This window comes from Danio rerio, chromosome 1, assembly GCF_049306965.1.
Source record: "Danio rerio strain Tuebingen ecotype United States chromosome 1, GRCz12tu, whole genome shotgun sequence".
Classification (NCBI taxonomy): domain Eukaryota; kingdom Metazoa; phylum Chordata; class Actinopteri; order Cypriniformes; family Danionidae; genus Danio; species Danio rerio.
The window spans coordinates 3114054-3137662 of NC_133176.1; the positions used below are offsets into that span (position 1 = coordinate 3114054).

Consider the following 23609-nt stretch of genomic DNA (forward strand, 5'->3'; position numbering starts at 1 on the left):
GCGGTGCGTATAAAGTTGCAAACTTCACAGAAAGAGCAACACAGTCGTGCAGCACGTCCTTATCAGGACGGCGCTCCGACTGTGCGTTTCTGGATGCGGTGGTTTCCTGTCCTCGGATGATGGGCGCGGGCACTGTGTTACATGTCTGGGGGTCCAGCATGTTAATGCGCTGCTCGCGGGCAGTTCATGTCGTCATTGCGATGCCATGACTGTTGCGCAAGATCGCGGTTAGCCTTTGCAAAAAGGCGAACCACCCCAGTTGTCCCCTGCTCTGCAGCGGGCACTCGGGCAGATCTGAGGGTTTCAGCGAGAGATAATCCGTCGCCCACGGGCCCGCGGACCTCCCGCTCCTCTAAGCGCTCCATCCAAGCTTCGGGCGGAGGAAGCGATCCGTCTAACAGATGGTAGCCCTTACGCCCGATGACACCGGAGACCAGATGTCCACCGCGGCATCGGAGGGTGGGCTTTCATTGTCCGATGATGATCCAGACCCGCTCGCCCCCTTCGGGCTGGTGAGCGCTGTCACTACGGATCCTGAAACGGACATGTTAGCCGTGCTTTCCCGGGCTGCTTCGGCCGTGGGTTGGAGATGGTTTATCCCCCAGCTCCGCGGCCGGACCGACTAGAGGGGCGTTCCCTTCTTCCCGGAGGTGCACAGTAGGCTCACGCGGTCTTGTAAAGCACGCTGCTCGTGCTGCGTGTTCCTCCACCCTAACCACTCTTGACGGTGAAACAGCCAGGGGGTATGTGGCGATTCCTCAGGTTGAGTGTGCGATGGCGGTAAATCCGCGCGGCGCCTCTTCTTGGCGGGGTCCGCCTCGTCTCCCATCCAAAGCCTGTAAGTTATCTACCTCCCTCGGAGCTAGAGCTTACATAGCTGCGGGCCAGGCTGCTTCCGCCTTGCATGCGATAGCCACCTACCAGCGCTACCAAGCGCAGGCGCTGGCCGAGCTGCACGAGGGTGGGTCCAACCCAGGCTTACGAGCTTCGCACCGCCGCCGACTTAGCTCTTCGGACTACTGAGTCCGCTGCGTGTGCGTTGGGGAGGACGATGTCCACATTAGTGGTCCAGGAGCGCCACCCCTGGCTGATATGCGCAAAGTCGACAAAGTCCGCTTTCTTGACTTCCCCATATCCCCAGCCAGGTTCGGCGACACTGTCTGTGAATTCACCCAGGAATTCAAGGCGGTGAGAGAGCAGTTGGTGGGTGATGTCTTATCGGCGGTCCGTAGCCCGCTCCGCCCGCCGTGCCATTCATACCTGCTCCTCGCCGAAGGCGTCCGCCTACGAGAGCTGCTCCCCCCCGCACACGCCTAAGGCGAAGCGAGCGCGTCGGGCACCTCGGAAGCAAGCAGCCCCCCTGCCCAGAATGCCGCTAAGTCCGGCAACGGACCGCGAAGCGCCCCTGGGACAGGCCATCTGGAGAAGAGGGAACTTGCTCTTTCCCCGCTGGAGGGCGGGGCCCCATTTCCAACGGCACTTTTTACTGCCATGAAAACATTATGAAAGGGCACTTTTCACTTCCCCAGATGTGACAGCCCGAAATCTGCCAGTCTGGGACGCTATGCTTTCTAGCTTGCAGATTCGGTGCGTTTCGCCAGTGGCTCACGAGCGCTGGGAGGACGGTCTCCTTTCTCCCACCCCTCGAGCCTCCCCTCCGGAGCTCGGGTTTGGAGTGAGAGCAAATATCTCACCTCCAGCTTTTCCGTGGGACCCGCGAGCTTCCCGGATCAGCACACCCACTCCGCGCTGCCCCACTGCTGGTACGTCAGCGATTGTAGCGATGAGTCCATTAGCGAGAGCTCTGCCTGCCTGGTTAGCGCGGGCCAGCTCTTCGCGGTGGCTCATACGCACAATCAGACTCGGCTATGCGATTCAGTTCGCGAAACGGCCCCCCAAGTCACGGGTGTGTATTCACCAGGGTCAGCCCCCTGTCCGCCCCTGTCTTGCGAGAGGAGATTGCTGTCCTCCTGGCGAAGGATGCAATCGAGCCGCTCCCTCCAGCCGAGATGGAGAGCGGGTTTTACAGCCCACGTTTCATCGTGCCCAAAAAGAGCGGTGGGTCACGGCCAATCCTAGATCTGCGCGTTTTGAACCGCTGCCTGCACAAGCTGCCGTTCAGAATGCTCACGCAGAAGCGCATCCTCCGGTGCGTTCGTCCTCTGGGTTGGTCTGCAGCATTAGACCTGATGGACGCGTATTTCCATGTCTCCACTCTTCCTCGCCACCGACAGTTTCTGCGGTTTGCGTTTGAAGGTCGAGCTTGGCAATACAAAGCCCTCCCCTTCGGGCTCTCTCTGTCTCCGCGGGTCCTCACCAAGCCCGCGAAGGGTGCCTCAGCGCCCCTTCGGCTCGCGGGCATCTGCATACTCAATTTCTTTACGACTGGCTGAATTGCCCTCTCTTTTGATTATGCACAGAGTTGATTATGCACAGAGACAAAGTGCTCTGGCACTTCCACCTGTGGGGGTTTCAGGTCAACCGAGAAAAGAGCAAACTCGCCCCCGTGGGCATATGGCATCCGCAGCCGCTTCATGCCGCTCGGATTATTCTATATGAGACCACTTCAGCACTGGCTTCACGATCGAGTCCCCAGACGCGCATGGCACGCGCGCGCACACCGAGTCTCTGTTACTGCGCTGTGTCGCCGCGCCCTCAGCCCTTGGAGCGACCCCTCGTTCCTACAGGCCTGGGTGTCTCTAGAACAGGCGTCCAGTCTTGTTGTCGTTTCAGCAGACGCTTCCAACACGGGCTGGGGGGCTGTGCGTTGCGGGCATGCGGCTGCGGACCTGTGGAAAGGTACCCAGTTGCATTGGCATATCGCCTGGAGCTGTTGGCAGTGTTCCCCGCTCTCCACCGTTTTTTTCCGGTGTTGGAGTGGCAACACGTGCTGGTCAGGACGGACAGTACGGCGGCGGTGGCGTATATCAGCCGTATAGGGGGTATGCGCTCTCGCCGCATGTCTCAGCTCGCCCGCCGTCTGCTCCTCTGGAGTCATCCGCGGCTGAAATCGCTGCACGCCATTCATATTCAGGCAAGCTCAACCGTGCAGCCGATGCGCTCTCACGGCAGCCTTGCGTCCTGGAGCATGGAGACTCCACCCCGAGTCTGTTCAGCTGATATGGGCGCGATTCGGGGAAGCCCAGATCGATCTGTTGCTTCCCCCGAGATCGCTCATTGCCAGTTGTTCTTTCCCTGACCGAGTGCTCTCGGCACGGATGCACTGGATTACAGCTGGCCTCGGGGCACGCGCAATACGCGTTTCCCCCAGTGAGCCTGCTCGCGCAGTTACTGTGCATGGTCAGGGAGGACGAGGAACAGGTTGCTGGTTGCGCCCCTCTGGCTCAACCGGACCTGGATGTCAGAGCTCTCCCTCGCGATAGCCCTCCCCTGGCAGTCCCTTCGAGAGAGCACCTACTCTCTCAGGGACAGGGCACCACCTGGCACCCTCGCCGATCTTTGAAGAGATTTTTAGACGCGAGGAAGACTTAGGTAACCTCCGATTGCGGTGGCTAATACCGTCACTCGGGCTAGAGCCCCCTCCCCGAGCGCGCCTATGCCCTGACGTGGAGTCTATTCACTGAATGGTGTGTCTCTCGCTGAGAAGACCCCCGTAATTTGCCAGATCAGCGTTGTGCTTTCTTTACGCCGAGAGAAGTTGGAGAGCAGGCTGTCGCCCTCCACACTCAAGGTTACGTGGCTGCCATCTCCGCTCTCATAACGCGGTGGCTGGCAGCACCGTGGGAACGCATAACCTCATCATCCGGTTCCTCAGGGGCGTTAAGCGAATTAATCCACCCCGCCCCCTCTTATGCCCTCTTAGGATCTCGCCCTCGCGTCAGATCCCTTCGATCCTCGACTCAGTATATTTCTGTCCCTGAAGACAGCTCTGCTGGTCGCGTTGATATCGATTAGAGGGTCGGGGACCCGGAGGCATTTTTCGGTCAGTGACTCGTGCCTGTAATTGGGCTGGCTTCTCTCACGTATGAGACCCCGCCCGCGATATGTGCCCAAGGTTCCTACCACTCCGTTTTAATACGAGGTAGTGAGCCTGCAAGCGCTGCCCTCGGAGGAGGCAGACCCAGCCCTTATTTATTGTCCAGTTCGCGTTTTGCGTATTATCCGGACCGCACTCAGAGTTTAGATCATCTGAGCAGCTCTTCGTCTGTTATAGCGGTCGGCAGCAGGGAAGTGCCGTACCGAAATAAGTTCCCACTAGATTGTGGATGCCTTCTTTCACTATCAGAGCCGAGATGAGCCGCGTCCCCCGAGAGCGCGTGCGCACTCCACTCGGAGCTTCGCATCCTCTCGAGCGCGCGCACGCGGCGCCCCTCTAACAGACATCTGTAGAGCTGCGGGCTGGGTGACACCCAACACATTTGCAAGGTTTTACAATCTGCGAGTGGAGCCGGTTTCCTCAAGGGTATTAGGTAACCCTTGGTGATTGAGGAAACAATTCGGTAGGGTGTTGAAACACGCTTGCTGCGCCATTTTCCCTAACACGGAGATACGTGCGCCTTTTTATCTGTCAGTAAAGTTCCCCGTCAGGTGAGCCCTGCAGATTCCTCCGTGGCCCCCAGCACTGACTCAGCGGAGGAGTCACTTGCTGGCCCACTACGTTGTAGGTCTGCCCGCTGGTCAGCCCGCGTTTTGGGTAAAGGTGTCTGCTATGCGTGGTCCCCACTAGGCGATCCCATATGCTTATTCAGCCACGGTTAAGTCCCCCCCCCCCCTGGGCGGACCCGTGTCTTCCCTCCCCGCTAACCACTCTTTTGCTATGCGTACTCCCCCTTTTTAGGGCTAGTCCATATGTAAATTCTGCCATCTATCCCCCCTTGGGTAACGGATGGCCTCCGCAGCGTCCTCCCTATCGGGATTGCACGCTTCCCAACGTACTGTCGTATTTCCTAGAATTATCTAGATGCTCACGACACCCCAAAAAATATATATAAATCCGTAAAACTTCTGTTGAAGTAGGATAAATTAGGGCCAGGGACACGTTGGAGGACCGCGCCCCCCATGATGTGGGTGCGTCACGCTTGCTTGACTATCTCCTCATCGGGGGTGTTGGTAAGGTGCAGTCATTATGGCGCTTTCAATGGGCTCCCAATGCGTGGATTTTACAATCAAATCCACTTATAGTGCTGAAGTTCCCCCCGAAGGGGAACATTCGAGGTTACTAAAGTAACCCTTCGTTCCCCGAGGAGGGGAACGGAAGCACTATACTCCGTCGCCATAATGACTGTCCCTTAGCTGTTGAAAGTCTCTTCAGCTTAAAAAGGATAGCGTCTGCTGCGCCAGGTGAGCTTATATACTCAGTTGATTGCTTATGCCGCTCACCTGCGCAGGCTTGCGCTGCCAATTCATTCTTAATTGGCCCGTTCAATACTCTTTCAGACGAGTAGCTTCTGAACCGAACCTCCCAATGCGTGGATTTTACAATCAAATCCACTTATAGTGCTTCCGTTCCCCTCCTCGGGGAACGAAGGGTTACTTTAGTAACCTCGAATGTTATATTTAGACCCCCTGTGTTCTACCACCGATCACAATTGTGACCAAAGATAAAACCCATTTTTTCATGGACTTTTCAATAATTGTTTTTGAAAATTGACATTTATTGTTTAATATCCTTACAAATACCACACAAATTCATACATGTCATCTCTAGGAAAAATTTGGGATTTAATGGGTTAAATAAAAAAAATACATCTGAAAATGTGTTTCTATAAATAAATATCACAACAAAGATTAATAAAATAATGCATTGAAAAAATCTACTTTTATTGATATTCATTAGATTTAGGGCCAGAAGGAATCTGCGGACGTTTTTTGCTATTTCTGCGGAGAATTTTGGTAAAAGTCTGCGGACTTCTGTGGAATAATTTTAGGAGTATCATAACTAAAACCTTAATATATGAAATAAAAAATAATATCTTTTAATCTTTTATTTAATGTTTAAAATGCAAATTAAATTATATTCACTTTATTTGGTAAATAAAGCAAGTTTGTCATATATTATATCTACTAAAAGACAGAAAATGTGACTGTACAAACTGCATTGTAGAAAAATCAGATGAACATTTTCACATTAGTCAATAATATTACTGAAATTAATAAAAAAAACTGAATAAATATAGATTTACACACATTTACTCAAGTAAATAAACAGAATTACTGATGGGCTAAAAATCTGCAGAATTCTGCGCACAGATTCCGGGTGGGCCTAGATATGACATTATTGAAAAACATATGAAGAGTTCAGATGCAAAACCCTCTAAATCCATCAGACCTCTTTTCTTGTAAATGAGCATTTTCTATCAGGCTCCTCTGATCAGGTTTAGAAGTTTCATTTTATATGTAATGAAAAGGTTATTAGCTGGTAAATACAATAACTTTTTTTTTTCAAAAATGTCATGATTAATAAAGAGACTAAGCTGAAGGAAAATGAATGAATGAATGAATATTTGTGCATGTTAAATGTACTTTTTTAATGGCTTTGTGCATTGTGTGCTGTTAATACTTTGTATTGTTCTATTAATTATAAAAAACATCTATTAAATAGTTTTTCTGTGAATAAATAACAAAAAAAAGAATAAAATAATGCATTGCAAAAAATGCAAGTAGCATTGCATTTAAGCAAGATTTTATTAATATTTATTATATACGACAATAATTAGGATTTTCACTTTGTAAATCAATTTGTTTTATTTTCAGTGCAGTTTTAACAGTTTGTTGTGTCATTTGTTTTTTTTTTTTTAACCTTTTTTAAAACAAATACTTAAAAAAAAAAAATGTATGGAAGTTTTTTGGGTTCAGTTATAGTCAGCTATAAAAACCCTGTAGTGCATAGAAAAAGAGATTTAGCTGATGTTATAATAATCAAAAACCAGAGGATAAATACTTTAAAAACAATGAAAGGAATGCATAATAATAATAATAATAATAATAATAATAATAATACCACAATACAAAAATACCATTCATGTATACATAAATGCAATGAATGCACCTGAAAGCATTTAATTTCTTTAGTCAAATATATTTTTTATTCTTCATGGGTTATGAAATATAATATGGGAGTAGACTGATTGACTGTGGGTTGAAATATGATATTAATATCCCCTGGTTTGAATACCAGCTCTATGAATATATTGAATATCAGTTACAAGCATAAAATGAGCTTTAATTTCCTTTTCCACAGAAAGTGTCTGCTGTTGAATATCAGATTACTGCTGGAATCTGCTGTTTAATTCCTGAGTGTTTCCATTAGCTCTGGATTTCTGAATTAGCCGGAGTTTTCCCATCAGAAACACATGGATGTGGAGCTGTGGGTTAAAGGTTCATCCTCATGCCGGCTGCTCACATTTCTTTCTGTTTTTAATGAAAAGAATGAATGAATAAATGAATGAATGAAACGAAAAAGATTGTTGAATGAATGAATTAATGAAACGAAACAGATTGTTGAATGAATGAATGAATGACTAAAACGAAACAGATTGTTGAATGAATGAATGAATGAAACGAAACAGATTGTTGAATGAATGAATGAATGAATGAATATATAAAACGAAACAGATGAATGAATGAATGAATGAATGAATGAATGAATGAATGAATGAATGAAACGAAACAGATTGATGAATGAATGAATGAATGAAACGAAACAGTTTATTGACTGAATGAATGATTGAATGAATGAAACAAAAGAGATTATTGAATGAATAAAACAAAACGATTGAATGAATTAAATGAACAAATGAAACATATGAATGAATGAAACAAATGTATGAATTATAAGAATGAATGAAACGAAACAGATAAATCAGTAAAATGAAATGAATTAAATAAATGAAAGGAATGAATAAAAGGAAACAAAACATGAATAAATAAAAAGAAATGGATGAATGAATGAATAAAACAAAACAGATGAATGAAACGAATAAATGAAATAAAATAAATGAATAAAGTAATGAAACATATGAATGAAATAGGTGAATAAATAAAAGAATGATTGAAACTAAATGAAACAGATGAATTAATAAATGAAACGAATGAATGAAATGAAACAAAACACATGAATGAATGAATGAATGAATGAATGAATGAATGAATGAATGAAAAGAAATAGATGAATGAATGAAACAAAATAAATGACTGAATGAAACAAATGAATTAATGAATGAAACGAGTGAATGAATAAATAAATGAAAAAAATGAATGAATGACTGAAATAAATTGAATGAAGGAAAGTATAACTGAATAATCAAACTAAGGAATGAATAAAACAATTTAATAAATCAATGAAACAAATGAGTAAATAAATGAAACAAATGAATGAATAAACGGAATGAATAAAATGAAACAACATGAATGAATTAATAAATGAAAAGAAATGGATGAATAAATGAATGAATGAAACAAAACAGATGAATGGAAAAAAAACTAATGAATGAAGCAAATAAATAAATGAAACAAATGAATGAATGAAACAAAACAGATAAATTAATGAATGAAACAAATGAATGAATTGATTAATTAATGAAACAAAACAAAACAAAACAGATGAATTAATTAATAAAAACGAATGAATGAATGAATAAAACAAAACAAAACAGATGAATTAATTACTAAAAACGAATGAATGAATGAATGAATGAATGAATGAATGAAACAAAACAGATGAATTAATGAATGAAACAAATGAATGAAAGGAAACAAAACAGATGAATTGATGAATGAAAAGAAACAGATAAATGAATGAATGAAACAAATGAACTAATGAACTAATGAATTAAATAAATGTATGAGTAAATGAATGAAACAAATAAATTAATAAAATACAGAATGAATGAAGGAATGAACAAATGAAACAAATAAATGAATGAATGAAACTAATAAATGAATGAAACATGAATTAAACAAATTAAATGAAAATAATTAAAGAAATGAATGAATTATTCAATTATGAAATATATATGTATGTATGTGTGTGTGTGTGTGTGTGTGTGTGTGTGTGTGTGTGTGTGTGTGTGCGCGCATATATAGGCATACAAACACACACATACACACACTCATATACACATACATAACTTCAGATATTCATGTGGTGCCTCTAACAGTGTTTGTCTGACTGGACTCTACAGATGGAGATCTGCATTCATTCATGAGTTTTCCCAAATCCGCCAAATGTCCTCCACCTCTTCAAGAGCTCCAGCACACAGACGCCCTTCAGTGGCTGCAGCACGCACTGGCCCTCACTGAGGCCTTTCTGGAGATCTGATTAGCAGGCGTTCTCTCTCTGGCAGCATACGGCACCGGCCGAGACACACAACAATGATCCATTCATGCCCCGCTGAAAGAGCTTTTCTCCCGCGGCGCTCTTTTATTTCACCATCGCTCATATCTAACGGGACGCGCAAGATCTGACAACTGCTGCCCGCTCTGAGGGAGAGAAGCGCTCAGTCTTGTGATTGCAGATCTGCCAAAGCGGAGGAAACGTAGCTGAAAGGGCCAGCTCAGTGTGCCGGCTGAAAAACAAGCCTGCTGGAATGCTTGTCAGATCACCCTAGCAACCTCATAGCAACAGCCAATCTGAAAACTGCAAAAATATAACAAATGCATAGCAACCTCATAGCAACAGAGTAGCAACCTATATACATGCCTGTTAGTCTGTTGCTATGTGATCTGAGTGGTTGCTAAGGTGTTGCTATGTAGCAGCTGGCTTGTGAAAAATGTCTGTTAGTCTGTTGCTATGTAATCTGAGTGGTTGCTAATGTGTTGCTATGTATCTCCTGATGTATTCATAATGGCTATTAGCTTGTTGCCATGCTATCTAAGTGGTTGCTAAGGTATTGCTATGCACCTGTTGATATATTCAGAAAAGCTGTTAGCCTGTTGCCATGTGATCTGTGTTGGTGCTAATGTGTTGTTATGTACCCGTTGATGTATTCAGAATGCCTATTAGTCTGTTGCTATGTAATCGGAGTAGTTGCTAAGGTGTCGCTATGTACCTGTTGATATATTCAGAAAGGCTGTCAGCCTGTTGCTATGTTATCCGAGTTGTTGTCAAGGTATCGCTATGCACCTGCTGATGTATTCAAAACGGCTGTTAGTCTGTTACTATGTTATCTAATTGGTTGCTAAGGTGTTGCTATGCACCTGCTGATATATTCAAAATTGTTGTTAGTCTGTTACTATGTTATCAAATTGGTTGCTAAGGTGTTGCCATGCACCTGCTGATGTATTTAGAAAGGCTGTTAGTCTGTTACTATGTTATCTAATTGGTTGCTAAGGGGTTGCTATGCACCAGCTGATGTATTCAGAAAGCCTCTTAGTCTGTTACTATGTTATCTGATTGGTTGCTAAGGTGTTGCTATGCACCAGCTGATGTATTCAGAAAGCCTCTTAGTCTGTTACTATGTTATCTAATTGGTTGCTAAGATGTTGCTTTGCACCTGCCGATGTTTTCAGAAAGCCTCTTAGTCTGTTACTATGTTATCTAATTGGTTGCTAAGGTGTTGCTATGCACCTGCTGATGTTTTCAGAAAGCCTCTTAGTCTGTTACTATGTTATCTAATTGGTTGCTAAGGTTTTGCTATGCACCTGCTGATGTATTCAGAAAGGCTGTTAGTCTGTTACTATGTCATCTAATTGGTTGCTAGGGTGTTACTATGCACCTGCTGATGCATTCAAAAAGGCTGTTAGTCTGTTACCATGTTATCTAATTGGTTGCTAAGGTGTTGCTATGCACCTGCTGATGTATTTATAAAGCCGATTTGTTTGTTACTATGTTATCTAATTGGTTGCTAAGGTGTCGCTATGCACATGCTGGCGTATTCAGAAAGCCTCCTAGTCTGTTACTATGTTATCTAATTGGTTGCTAAGGTGTTGCTATGTACCTGCTAATGTATTCAGAAAGGATGCTCGTCTGTTGCTACGTGATCTAAGTGGTTGCTAAGGGAGAGTGATTTGCATTCATCATGGCTTTTAGTATAGCTGGTTGCCAGGTTGCTGAAAAGTAAATGAAGTGTTGCTCTGTGGTTGCCAGGTAGTTCACTTGTATATACCAGCCTGTGTGTTATGGCCCAGTGAGTGCACATCAGACAGTCTATCTGGAAACTCCATTAATATTATTGCGCATGACTGAGCTAATGAGCAGCAAACTGTATTTCTGAGATCCAACATAAACAGCTGAGCTCTGTTAATACTGTGCAAAACTTCACCCACTTTAAGACGTTTGCTGTAAATGAGGCAGAATGATGGAGCAGGAAGATTTGAAACTACAGGAGAATCAAGACAAAAGCCAACCGCACAAAAGGCCAAACAATATCAAGACATATTTCCCAGCTGTCGTCCCGCTTCAGCACAACCAGCTCACAATTGTTCCAACTGTGAAGCGCAAGGTAACAGGGAATCTCCTAATGCGATCTGACAAACTCTTCACACGCCCAACAGTGTGTGTATGTGTGTGTATGAGCGGCGTATGATTGGATTTTAAGCCCAAGCGTTATTAAAAGCCACGGTCAGATCATTAAAATGCAGCACACATCAGCGAGTCTCTGAGGTCATGTTAATCATGTCGGGCACAAATGAAAACTAATGAAAAACAGCGCGAGTCACGCTCTCAGCTAAAGTGCAGATAGTGGATTAGACATGGAAAAGCCCAACGGGAAAGACCACATGATGGTCTCATCATTATCAAACAGGGAGCTGCTGGAGAAGGGAATGAAAGACAGCTCACGTCTCACAAAATATAACAGCTTTTTTAATCATATTGTGTGTGTAGTGTTGGATAACTATATATATATATATATATATATATATATATATATATATATATATATATATATATATATATATATATTTATATATATATATTTATTTATTTATTTATTTATTACACACACACATACTTTGAATGTGGCATGGCTGCTGGTGTCAGACGGGCTGGTCTGAGTATTTCAGAAACTGCTGATCTGCTGGGATTTTCACGCACAACCATCTCTAGGGTTTACAGAGAATGGTCAGACAAAGAGAAAATATCCAGTGAGCGGCAGTTCTGTGGGCGCAAATGCCTTGTTGATGCCAGAGATCAGAGGAGAATGGCCAGACTGGTTCCAGCTGATAGAAAGGCAACAGTAACTCAAATAAGCACTCGTACAACCGAGGTCTGCAGAAGAGCATCTCTGAACACACAACACGTCCAACTTTGGGGCGGATGGGCTACAGCAGCAGAAGAGCACACCGGGTGCCGCTCCTGTCAGCTAAGAACAGGAAACTGAGTCTTCAATTCACACAGACTCACCAAAACTGGACAATAGAAGATTGGAGAAACGTTGCCTGCTCTGATGAGTCTCCATTTCTGCTGACCCATTCGGATGCTCGGGTCAGAATTTGGCATCAACAACATGAAAGCATGGATCCATCCTGCCTTGTATAAACAGTTCAGGCTGGTGGTGGTGGTGTAATGGTGTGGGGGAGATTTTCTTGGCACACTTTGGGTCCATTAGTACCAATTGAGCATGGTGTCAACACCACAGCCTACCTGAGTATTGTTGCTGGCCATGTCCATGTTTTATGACCACAGTGTCTCCATCTTCTGATGGCTACTTCTAGCAGGATAACACACCATGTCATAAAGCCTGAATCATCTCAGACTGGTTTCTGGAACATGACAATGAGTTCACTGTACTCAAATGGCCTCCACAGTCACCAGAACACAATCCAATCGAGCACCTTTGGGATGTCGTGGAACTGGAGATTGGCATCATGGATGTGCAGCCGACAAATCTGCACACAGCAGCTCTACATGTTAAACCTCTATCAGTTACACATGCTTATTAATTACTAAATGCTAAATGAATAATTAAAACCATCAGTGATGTCAGTTTGATGGACTTCAGATGCGACAACATATGATGCTGGTTAAATTGAGTTGAAATATGATGAATATTTGTGCCCAAGTTCTCATGGTGAATCTGGAGCCATTGTCAGTCTGATGCTGTAGTCGGATCTCTTCTGCTCGAGCTGACCGGAATTTCAATGAGAGCGTGTGTGACTCCCGCTGACTGGAACTGTGTGCTGCTGAGATTAATGGCTGGATTACATTTTATGTTCATTTGGAGGCTCATTTTGGGTCTTGTGGAAGATGTACTTTACATTTTCTGTCTCTCTCCAGTGTGCGTTTGTCATTGTTGGACTGCACACATTTAGCTCTGTGTGCATTTCTGCTTTAAATCTTAGTCTCAGTGTGAAATTATCCACAGTGCTTTTGCTTTTTAAAGATTTTTAGGACGTATCAAACATGTTAATCACTTCTGCATTGCTTTTTCATTTATATTTAAAGCGTTTTTAATTTTTTTATTAATAATATGAATTATTTTTTACATTGAATTGCAATTACTTTTTAAAAAATTGAAACAGCAGTTGTGTTTTGTTTATTTTTAATGCATCAGTTTTAAAATATATATTTTTCTGTTTGAATCAATTTTAGTGAAAAACAATTTTAAGTTAAGTCAAGTTTTAATTTCAAGTTAAACACTGATATTTTTTTGTTTTCCTCCATGGAAATAATCTAAAATAAAATATGGTAATTAAAAAAAAAATTTGTTTTATTTTTAGTTATTTATTTTATTTTTATTTTATTTTAGTTATTTTTATTTATTACCATTTTTATTCTATTTTTATTTATTCATATATTATTTTAATTGATTTATTTAGATTTTTGATTTTTTTAAATTCACTTACATTTTAAAATTTTGATTTAGTTCATTTTACTTTATTTTTATGAAATTTTATTTAATTTGTATTTAATTTAATAATTAATTAATTTTTTATTTTAATTAATTTTATTTTCTTTTCTTTTTATTTTCTTTACATTTTTTATTCAATTTTATTTAATTTATAATTTTATTTTATTTTATTTTAATTTTTTAATTTTAATTTTAATTATTTTAATAATGCCACAATCTGTTTATTACGGTTTTAGTTTTAATCCTATTTGCATTCATTGGCCTTGCATTTGTTCTAAAACATAAGTCAGAGTGCAATATGGGTGTGTATTCCCTCTCCCTTGAGAAATAGATTTTTATCAATAATTGATAAATCAGACGAATGTGCTGTTGTCTTTGAGGCTATTTTTTAAATAAGCTTATGTTTAATAGAGACATTTCTGAAGAAAAACTACACTACCCATGATGCTCTAAAGAGAATTCTACTCCAATGAAACACCACAACTAAAACAAAATACTGAAGTATGTGTTGATTAATGCATATTTTGCAATAGCTTTGACATTTCTTTTTACAACAGCTTTGAAATATTTCCCTGTATTTGGATTGGATTGTACTATTCACATAGCTTCTAAGAGATTGTTTTCGTCTGACTTTCTTACATGTTTGGCTTCAAATCATAAAGTTGTGATTCTCATCTTAACTGGTTGGTTTGGTTTCATTGCCTAAAATTCTTTAATGAAGTCTTATTTAAAATATAAATGGGAAAAATGAATAATAAAAACAGTTCTGGAAACCGAACACACAGAAACCGAAACCCTACAGAAGGAGCACAGCATGTTAAAGCCATTCAGTTTCATGCATCTTCAAACAATAGCGCTGCTAAATGCGGCGTGCTATAAATACAGTTCTGCATCAGGCAGATGTGTGTGTGTGTGTGTGTGTGTGTGTGTGTGAGTGTTTCTGGATGAAGGTCAGCAATAATGAGCAGCTGTTAAACTGAAGGGAATTTCCTGCAGATGCATGAAGCATCTCTCATTGGTCTGATAAGGTTTTAGTTTTTGAAGTGGACCTGTTTTGCATAAATCACTTTTATAAGGGGTTTAAACACAGTTGTGTGGCGACAGTGTGTGAATATAACCAGCATCTAATGGTAAAAATGAATTAATTGTGTGTTTCATAATCAGACTTGGTGAAAACTGCAGAAACACTTTGATTGACATTGTCACTTTGTACATGTCATCAAAGAGAGAAAGCCCCGCCCACTAGTGACAATCTCAACCTAATTAGCATAGGATGTTAGTCTTGCTTTTAAATCTGCCACTATGCTGACACACAGGCATTTGTAGCTCCGCCCTCTTCTGAAAAGAGCACATCTCATTTGCAATTAAAGCGACAGTCACCAAAACAGCACAATCCTTATCAAATTCTACAAGGATCAGTTTCAGAGAGTTATACAACATTATCTGTGGGATATTTTGAGCCGAAACTTCACACACACACACACTCTAGGGACATCAAAAATGTATTTTACATCTCGTAAAAAGGAGCATGATAGGTCTATGTTTAATTGTATTGCAGAAGTGGATCATCAATGCTCTGAATATAGAGTCTATGAGTTAGAAACATCTGGATCCAATAAAAGAAAGACTTGGAAGCCCAGAAAAGGAGGAACGCAGCTACTGTACCGCATCCCATTGAGCCCAGAGGATTATTCTAGTTTCCCATAGTGCTTTGCGTGTGCGCTGGATAAACACTGAATGAAGGCCAGCGCTGTATGCATGAAGGTCTGCACTGTTTGCATTGCTCATTCCTGGTGTTAATGATTCGCTCGTTCTGCTTCAGGTTTTTATTGTAGTTCAGTTGTGAGGTTTATTCTTCATCTGACCGCAGTGTGTGTGTCGCGTCTCAGGCATGCTGGATTTATTCATGACGTGCTGCTGTTTCCCACTTTTTACAGTGGAGAGGAATTCGAGCTCATCCTGACGGGACAGATATCAGGATTTATTGATCACACACTCTGGCTTTAATTGCTGTTCTTTGTTGCACATATTTGTGTTTGAAGTTAGTGTGATGTTTACATTTTCAGATTTGTGCATATTATACCTGAATTATATTAGTGATTTTTAAACTTGTTAATGCTCATTAATAAAAAATAAATAAATAAATAAAACAAGAAAAAAACAATATTTTAATAACACTGTGTTTTTTTAACACTGCTGGATTTATTTACTTATTGAAAATGCAGAAAATTAAACAATAATATTTAATTTAATCTATAATAACGTTTATTAATCTTAATAATCTTTATATATTTTTAGTTTTTATTACTAATAAATATAGTTATTATTTTCTGTTTTGATTTTTAATTAAAGCTGTTGTGTGCTTTTATTTATTTATTTTTTGTAATAATTGTAATAATTTTGTAATAATTACAATTATTTTTTTAGTTTTTTCCCCTTAATGGAACATAGGCGAAGCAGTGGCGCAGTAGGTAGTGCTGTCGCCTCACAGCAAGAAGGTCGCTGGTTCAAACCTTGGCTCGGCTCAGTTGGCGTTTCTGTGTGGAGTTTGCATGTTCTCCCTGCGTTCGCTTGGGTATCCTCCGGGTGCTCGGGTTTCCCCCACAGTCCAAACACATGCGGTACAGGTGAATTGGGTAGGCTAAATTGTCCGTAGTGTATGAGTGTGTGTGTGGATGTTTCCCAGAGATGGGTTGCGGCTGGAATGGCATCCGCTGCGTAAAAACATGCTGGATAAGTTGTAGGTTCATTCCGCTGTGGTGACCCCGGATTAATAAAGGGACTAAGCCGACAAGAGAATGAATGAATGAATGAAAAATAGAACATATCTGAAACTTTCTTATTATTGGTTTTTGACCACGGCTGCTCTTATTTGTAAAAAAAAATGCACTAATCTTTAATTTAATAAAGTTGAATAATGTTTATTAATCTTGATATATGTTTTTAAATGATTACATTTTTATTTATTCATTCATTCATTCATTCATTTGCTTTTCGACTTAGTCTCTTTATTCATCAGGGGTCACCACAGCGGAATGAACCGCCAACTTATCCAGCATACGTTTTAGTGGATGCCCTTCCAGCCGCAACCCAAAACTGGAAAACACCCACACACTCAGTCACACACTAACACACACACTACGGCCAATTTAGTTTATTAAAATCCCCTATAGTGCATGTGTTTGGACTGTGGGGGAAACCGGAGCACCCTGAGGAAACCCACACCAACACGGGGAGAACATGCAAACTCCACATAGAAATGCCAACTGACCCAGCTGCGGTTCGAATCAGCGACCTTCTTGCTGTGAGGCGACAGTGCTAAGTTAAATTAGCAGTTTTGTGTATTTTATGATTGATTTTTTTTTTCCCTTGTTTATTTATTCCCGTTTGTCAATAAATAAATGCATATCTATTAATTCATTTGTAATGGTTTGCAGTGCTGTATTGTCTGGTTGTCTTGGTGTATTACACTACAGAAACCTTGCACTCATTCATACCATTTTCAGCTATTTTACAGACTCATTTCTCTAAGTATTATTTGTTATACACTATATTATTATTAAAAAGCGACTGAAATGTCAGTAAAAGTCACTTTGGTAAACTGTATAGTTGAATATTCAACATCAAAAGTCGACAGAGCAGAGATTAACATCCCAAAATGCAATTCACAAACATGAATACATGAAAAACACTTGTATACACAAAATACACAGAAAACAGTGTAGAAAAATGAATGTTATTAAGATTAAAAATGATAAATATTTTGCACTTTTTTTTTTGGAACAGCATAATGAGCAACAAAGAAGGCTTTGTTTTTGAAGCTGAAGTTTGCAGTGTGTTATGATGAGAGCAGGAGCGTGAGAGCACACACACACACAGATATGTGAGCTTCATGACATCATCTGTTTACAGTGGGGGTCAGATGGGCATCGGCCGCTGCCTGACCCTGGATCGGCTTCAGGAGGAGGTGTTTGCTTTGGCAGCGGCTCCAGACCTTCTGCTCCACCAGTGCAAACAGCTGATCAACACTGGAGGAAAACAAGATGCTCTTGAGAACACAACAACTCAGTTACTTCATCCGGCATTTTTGCTCACATTACAAATTCACACGTTCTTTTCTTTTTAAAACTGTTTTAAAAACAAAAATATCAAAATAAAATAAAGATTAGGAGATTATTATTATAATTTTGTGTCTTGCCTTTGCTTATTTTATATATATATATATATATATATATATATATATATATATATATATATATATATATATATATATATATATATATATATATATATATATAAATATACATACATACATACATACATATATATATTTATATATATATATATATTTATATATATATATATATATATATTTATATATATATATATATATATATATATATATTTATATATATATATATTTATATATATATATATAYACATATATATATATATATATATATATTTATTTATATATATATATATATATATATATATATATATATATATATATATATATATATATATATATATATATATTTATATATATTAATAATAGTCAATTATTGACTTTTAATAGTTATTTATTTATTTAATTATTGAAATTTAATAGTTATATTTAACATGAAAACAGCCGTTGTTGCTGACATGGCATTAAATATAAATTATATGATATGTGGATGTGATCTGGTGTGTTATCAGACATGCAGTGCAGATCAGATCTCCGTCTTCATGAGCTCCTCAGAGACTCTCCTGTCTGGTGGTGTTTGCTCAGGTTGAACCTCTTCCTGCTTCATGCACATTGTTGAAGAATCAGACCTGCAGCGCTTCTAAAAATCATCCGCTTCTGCCGCTAAATGAGGGAAACAGCTGTGCTTTAGATCTCGAATCAAAAAAGTGCAGCTTCAAATACTTTTTTGGAGCTCTTTGATGCACCACAATTATGTTTTCTTAACTAAAACACACACACACACGTTCTTATATCCCAATGAGGACTCTCCATATATGTAGTGTTTCTACTGTACAGCCCGACTCACACAAATCCTCACAGGAAACAATCTGCATTTTTTACAGAAAACACTTCTTTCTTTCTGATTTATAAGCATGTTGTTTACTCATGGGGATTATTTAGGTTCCCACAGTCACACACGTCCCCATGAGTCAGTTTTAAGTCCCCAGGAGGATATAAAAACAAGTTCACAGAAGCTGAAATTACAGTTTGTTTAGATTTTTTTTAAATGTATGTACTATATTGTTGTGTGTGTGTGTGTGTGCACACATGAATATTTATCTATGTATTTATGTGCATTTATATACGTATATAAATATACTTTTATCCATTTGCCAGATCCCATACACACTCACTGGCCACTTTATTAGGTACACCTTAATAGTACTGTGTTGGACCCCCTTTTGCCTTCAGAACTGCTTTAATCCTTCATGGCAGAGATTCAACAAGATACTGGAAATGTTCTTCAGAGATTTTGCTCCATATTGACATGATAGCATCACGCAGTTGCTGCAGATTTGTCGGCTGCACATCCATGATGCCAATCTCCCGTCCCACCACATCCCAAATCTGCTCTATTGGATTGAGAGCTGGTGACTGTGGAGGCCATTTGAGTACAGTGAACTCATTGTCATGTATCAAGTAACCATTCTGAGATGATTCACGCTTTATAGCTGCGTCTCAAATGGCACACTATGCACTCATGCACTATGTACTTATGCACTTACACACTCAACAGTATAGTATATGTATGTAGTGTCGTCCCAAATGGAGCACTAAAGTTTTTTTTACTAAGCGGAATTTTAAACCGTTTCCCTAATGAGGTTTGACGGTCACCAAATATCTTTCAAAGAAAACCTGCCATGAGTATAACTGCATTCACCATCGGGAGGCGCTATAATCACTCTCGTAGGAGAATTTTGCTTTCACCATCCAAAATAAATTAAGTTATCCAACATGTGCACCCGAGAGCTCCGCCCCTTCCGCTACATAAGCAAAACTTTTTTTTTTATTTTTTTCAAAAAGGTTGTGGTGTGTGTGTTATGAGTGTAAAGTCAGCTGGTCTGCAGGTGTGTGTGTGTGTAGCCTGAGGTCAGAGGTCATCCATGTGAAGCGAATTCTTCATACTGTTGTGAAATGGATGGACAATCAGCAGAGAGTTTGGATCGGCTTGAATGACAGACTCTTGTGTTTACTGTAATTACAGATTTAGTGGAGTCTTTCATTCTCCCCGCAGTGTAAACAATCTGGATGCCGTTTTGTTTGCAGTCTATTTTACGGGTGAAACAGGATACTTAAGACTTTTCTCTCAGTTTCACAGGTGTTTGCATTGTATCATCTGCTTCATGTGTAACGTGTGATGTTTTTTTTGTGTTTTGACAGCAACGGGCCCCAGGGAAGGCGCTGTTTGACCTGGTTTGTTCTCATCTCAACCTCGTCGAGGGCGATTACTTCGGTTTGGAGTTTCAGGATCAGCGGAAAATGATTGTGAGCAACGCTTGTCTTTTATTTCAATATGTGAAACATGAGCTACCTCTATACACACAGTACTCAGGTGTCATGTTCTGTGACCCAATTAGGAATGTAAACACAGTGGCTCCGTCCCAAACCCTAGAGAGATGCCTATATCGATAACAGCCATATTTATTTATTTATTTTTTTACAGTGTTATTTTATTTATTTTTTTTATTTGCTTTTTAATTTACCATGGCATTAGGTGTTTAGGCTTTCTTCTTCTTATGAATACTTTTTGGGTAAATAATGATTACCAGCTTTTGCAAAATGTTATGGTTTGATTCTCTTCTCAGGTGTGGCTGGATCTGCTGAAGCCAATTCTCAAGCAGATTAGACGTGAGTATACATGTCTGAGTGTTGTTCTGACTGTTGTTCTGACTGTTGTTCTGACTGTTGACCCGAATGTTGTTCTGACTGTTGTTCTGACTGTTGACGCGAATGTTGTTCTGACTGTTGACGCGAATGTTGTTCTGACTGTTGACCTGAATGTTGTTCTGACTGTTGACTTAACTGTTGATCTGACTGTTGACCTTCATGTTGTTCTGACTGTTGATCTGGTTGTTGTTCTGATTGTTGACCTTCATGTTGTTCTGACTGTTGATCTGGCTGTTGACTTAACTGTTGTTCTGACTGTTGACCTGCATGTTGTTCTGACTGTTGATCTGACTGTTGTTCTGGCTGTTGTTCTGACTGTTGACCTGCATGTTGTTCTGACTGTTGTTCTGAATGTAGATCTGGCTGTTGTTCTGGCTGTTGTTCTGACTGTTGACCTGCATGTTGTTCTGACTGTTGTTCTGAATGTAGATCTGGCTGTTGATCTGGCTGTTGTTCTGACTGTTGACCTGACTGTTGATCTGGCTGTTGTTCTGACTGTTGACCTGCATGTTGTTCTGACTGTTGATCTGGCTGTTGACTTAACTGTTGTTCTGACTGTTGACCTGCATGTTGTTCTGACTGTTGTTCTGACTGTTGTTCTGACTGTTGACCTGCATGTTGTTCTGATTGTTGTTCTGAATGTAGAACTGGCTGTTGTTCTGGCTGTTGTTCTGACTGTTGACCTGCATGTTGTTCTGACTGTTGTTCTGAATGTAGATCTGGCTGTTGTTCTGGCTGTTGTTCTGACTGTTGACCTGCATGTTGTTCTGAATGTAGATCTGACTGTTGTTCTGGCTGTTGTTCTGACTGTTGACCTGCATGTTGTTCTGACTGTTGATCTGGTGGTTGTTCTGACTGTTGACCTGACTGTTGATCTGGCTGTTGTTCTGGCTGTTGACCTTACTGTTGTTTTGACTGTTGTTCTGAATGTAGATCTGGCTGTTGTTCTGACAGTTGTTCTGACTATTGTTCTGACTGTTGGCCTGCGAGCAGATCTGGCTGTTGTTCTGACTGTTGTATCTGACTGTTGACCTGAATGTGTATCTGGCTGTTGTTCTGGCTGTTGTTCTGACTGTTGACCTGCATGTTGTTCTGAAAGTTGATCTGGCTGTTGTTCTGACTGTTGATCTGGCTGTTGTTCTGACTGTTGACCTGACTGTTGTTCTGGCTGTTCCTCTGACTGTTGATCTGGCTGTTGTTCTGACTGTTGATCTGGCTGTTGTTCTGACTGTTGACCTGACTGTTGATCTGGCTGTTGTTCTGGCTGTTGACCTTACTGTTGTTCTGACTGTTGACCTGACTGTTGATCTGGCTGTTGTTCTGGCTGTTGACCTTACTGTTGTTCTGACTGTTGTTCTGAATGTAGATCTGGCTGTTGTTCTGACAGTTGTTCTGACTATTGTTCTGACTGTTGGCCTGCGAGCAGATCTGGCTGCTGTTCTGACTGTTGTATCTGACTGTTGACCTGAATGTGTATCTGGCTGTTGTTCTGACTGTTGACCTGACTGTTGTTATGACTGTTGATCTGAATGTTGAGATGACTGTTGATCTAATTGTAGATTTTATTATATATCTGACTGTATATATGACTTTTGTTTCGACTGGATATCTGACTGTTGATCTGACTATATCTGACTGTTGATCTGAATGTATATCTGACTGTTGATATAACTGTATATCTGACTGTTGATATAACTGTATATCTGACTGTTGATATAACTGTACATCTGACTGTTGATATAACTGTATATCTGACTGTTGATCTAACTGTACATCTGACTGTTGATCTAACTGTATATCTGAGTGTTTATCTGGTTGTATAATTGATTGAATATATTAATGTTTATTTGACTGTATGTCTGAATGTTGATCTGAATGTTGATCTGACTGTATATCCGAGTGTAATGTTTGTGTTTTAACATGATTATCAGTCAACTGAATCTAACAGTGTGTTGATGTACCTCATGTCTGTCTGTCTGTCTGTCTGCAGGACCCAAAAACATCATCCTGAGATTTGTGGTGAAGTTTTTTCCTCCTGATCACACACAGCTCTTAGAGGAGCTCACCAGGTTTGAACACACTCACTGACATGCCGACTTTACATATTCACACTTAAATTAAGAAATGTAACTCGATTGAAATATATAATCATAGAATGTGTTTTTATGAATTTATGTATATTGTATTGACAAAAATAACAGGATATGTGAATAATATTGTCCCATTTATTACTGTAAAGCCACTTTGAATCCGTCTGTACCATATTATGTACTATAGCAATAAATGTAGCTTGACTTATTAAAGAAGATAAATTTAACAGGTCGATCTCAGTTTGTGTTTCAATGAATAAATATTGTACATGAATGCTGCAGTCATTTATTGCTTCTGGTTGTAGCATGTAGCCTCAATCGCTTAACATTAATATAATGCATTTGGCATGGAAATTGATTGAACTGCCTATAAATCATGAAACTGCTGTCAGATCCATTACAGATGACTTATGAATGTCCAGACTGCATGTTGTGCACGCCGCTGCCTGACAAGAGAAATGAATTTTACAACACATTAAAGGCTGGCGGCACATTTTCCTGTCAGCTTCAGAGAGTCAGATATCATTCAGGGAGTCCTTTAAAGAGACAGGTATCATTCAGGCAGTCATTCATAAAGTCAGGCATCATTCAGGGAGACAAGAATCATTCAAGGAGTCATTTGAATAATCAGGTATCATTCAGAGCCTCGTACGGAGAGTCAGGCATTATTTAGAGAATCATTTAGAGAGTCATTCAGAGAGTCAGATATCATTAAGGGAGCCATTTAAAGAGACGGGTATCATTTAGGCAGTCATTCATAAAGTCCGGCATCATTCAGTGAGTCAAGAATCATTCAAGGAGTCATTTGAATAATCAGGTATCATTCAGAGCCTCATTCAGAGAGTCAGGCATCATTCAACGATTTAAGCA

At 40.5% G+C, this 23609-nt stretch overlaps 1 protein-coding gene across 9 annotated transcripts in view; it reads left to right on the top strand.

Moving 5' to 3' along the window:
* farp1 (FERM, RhoGEF (ARHGEF) and pleckstrin domain protein 1 (chondrocyte-derived)) overlaps nucleotides 1-23609 on the top strand; it is a 145176-nt gene that overhangs the window by 72770 nt on the left and 48797 nt on the right. For all 9 annotated transcript variants that reach the window (XR_012405376.1, XM_017355952.3, XM_073949318.1 and 6 more), the window contains exons 3-5: nucleotides 20143-20247; nucleotides 20568-20610; nucleotides 22640-22718. Coding sequence is in view for 8 of the 9 variants with exons in the window: in XM_017355952.3 (XP_017211441.1) it covers nucleotides 20143-20247; nucleotides 20568-20610; nucleotides 22640-22718 (227 nt within the window). In the remaining variant the exon portion in view is untranslated. The remainder of the gene's footprint in view (nucleotides 1-20142; nucleotides 20248-20567; nucleotides 20611-22639; nucleotides 22719-23609) is intronic.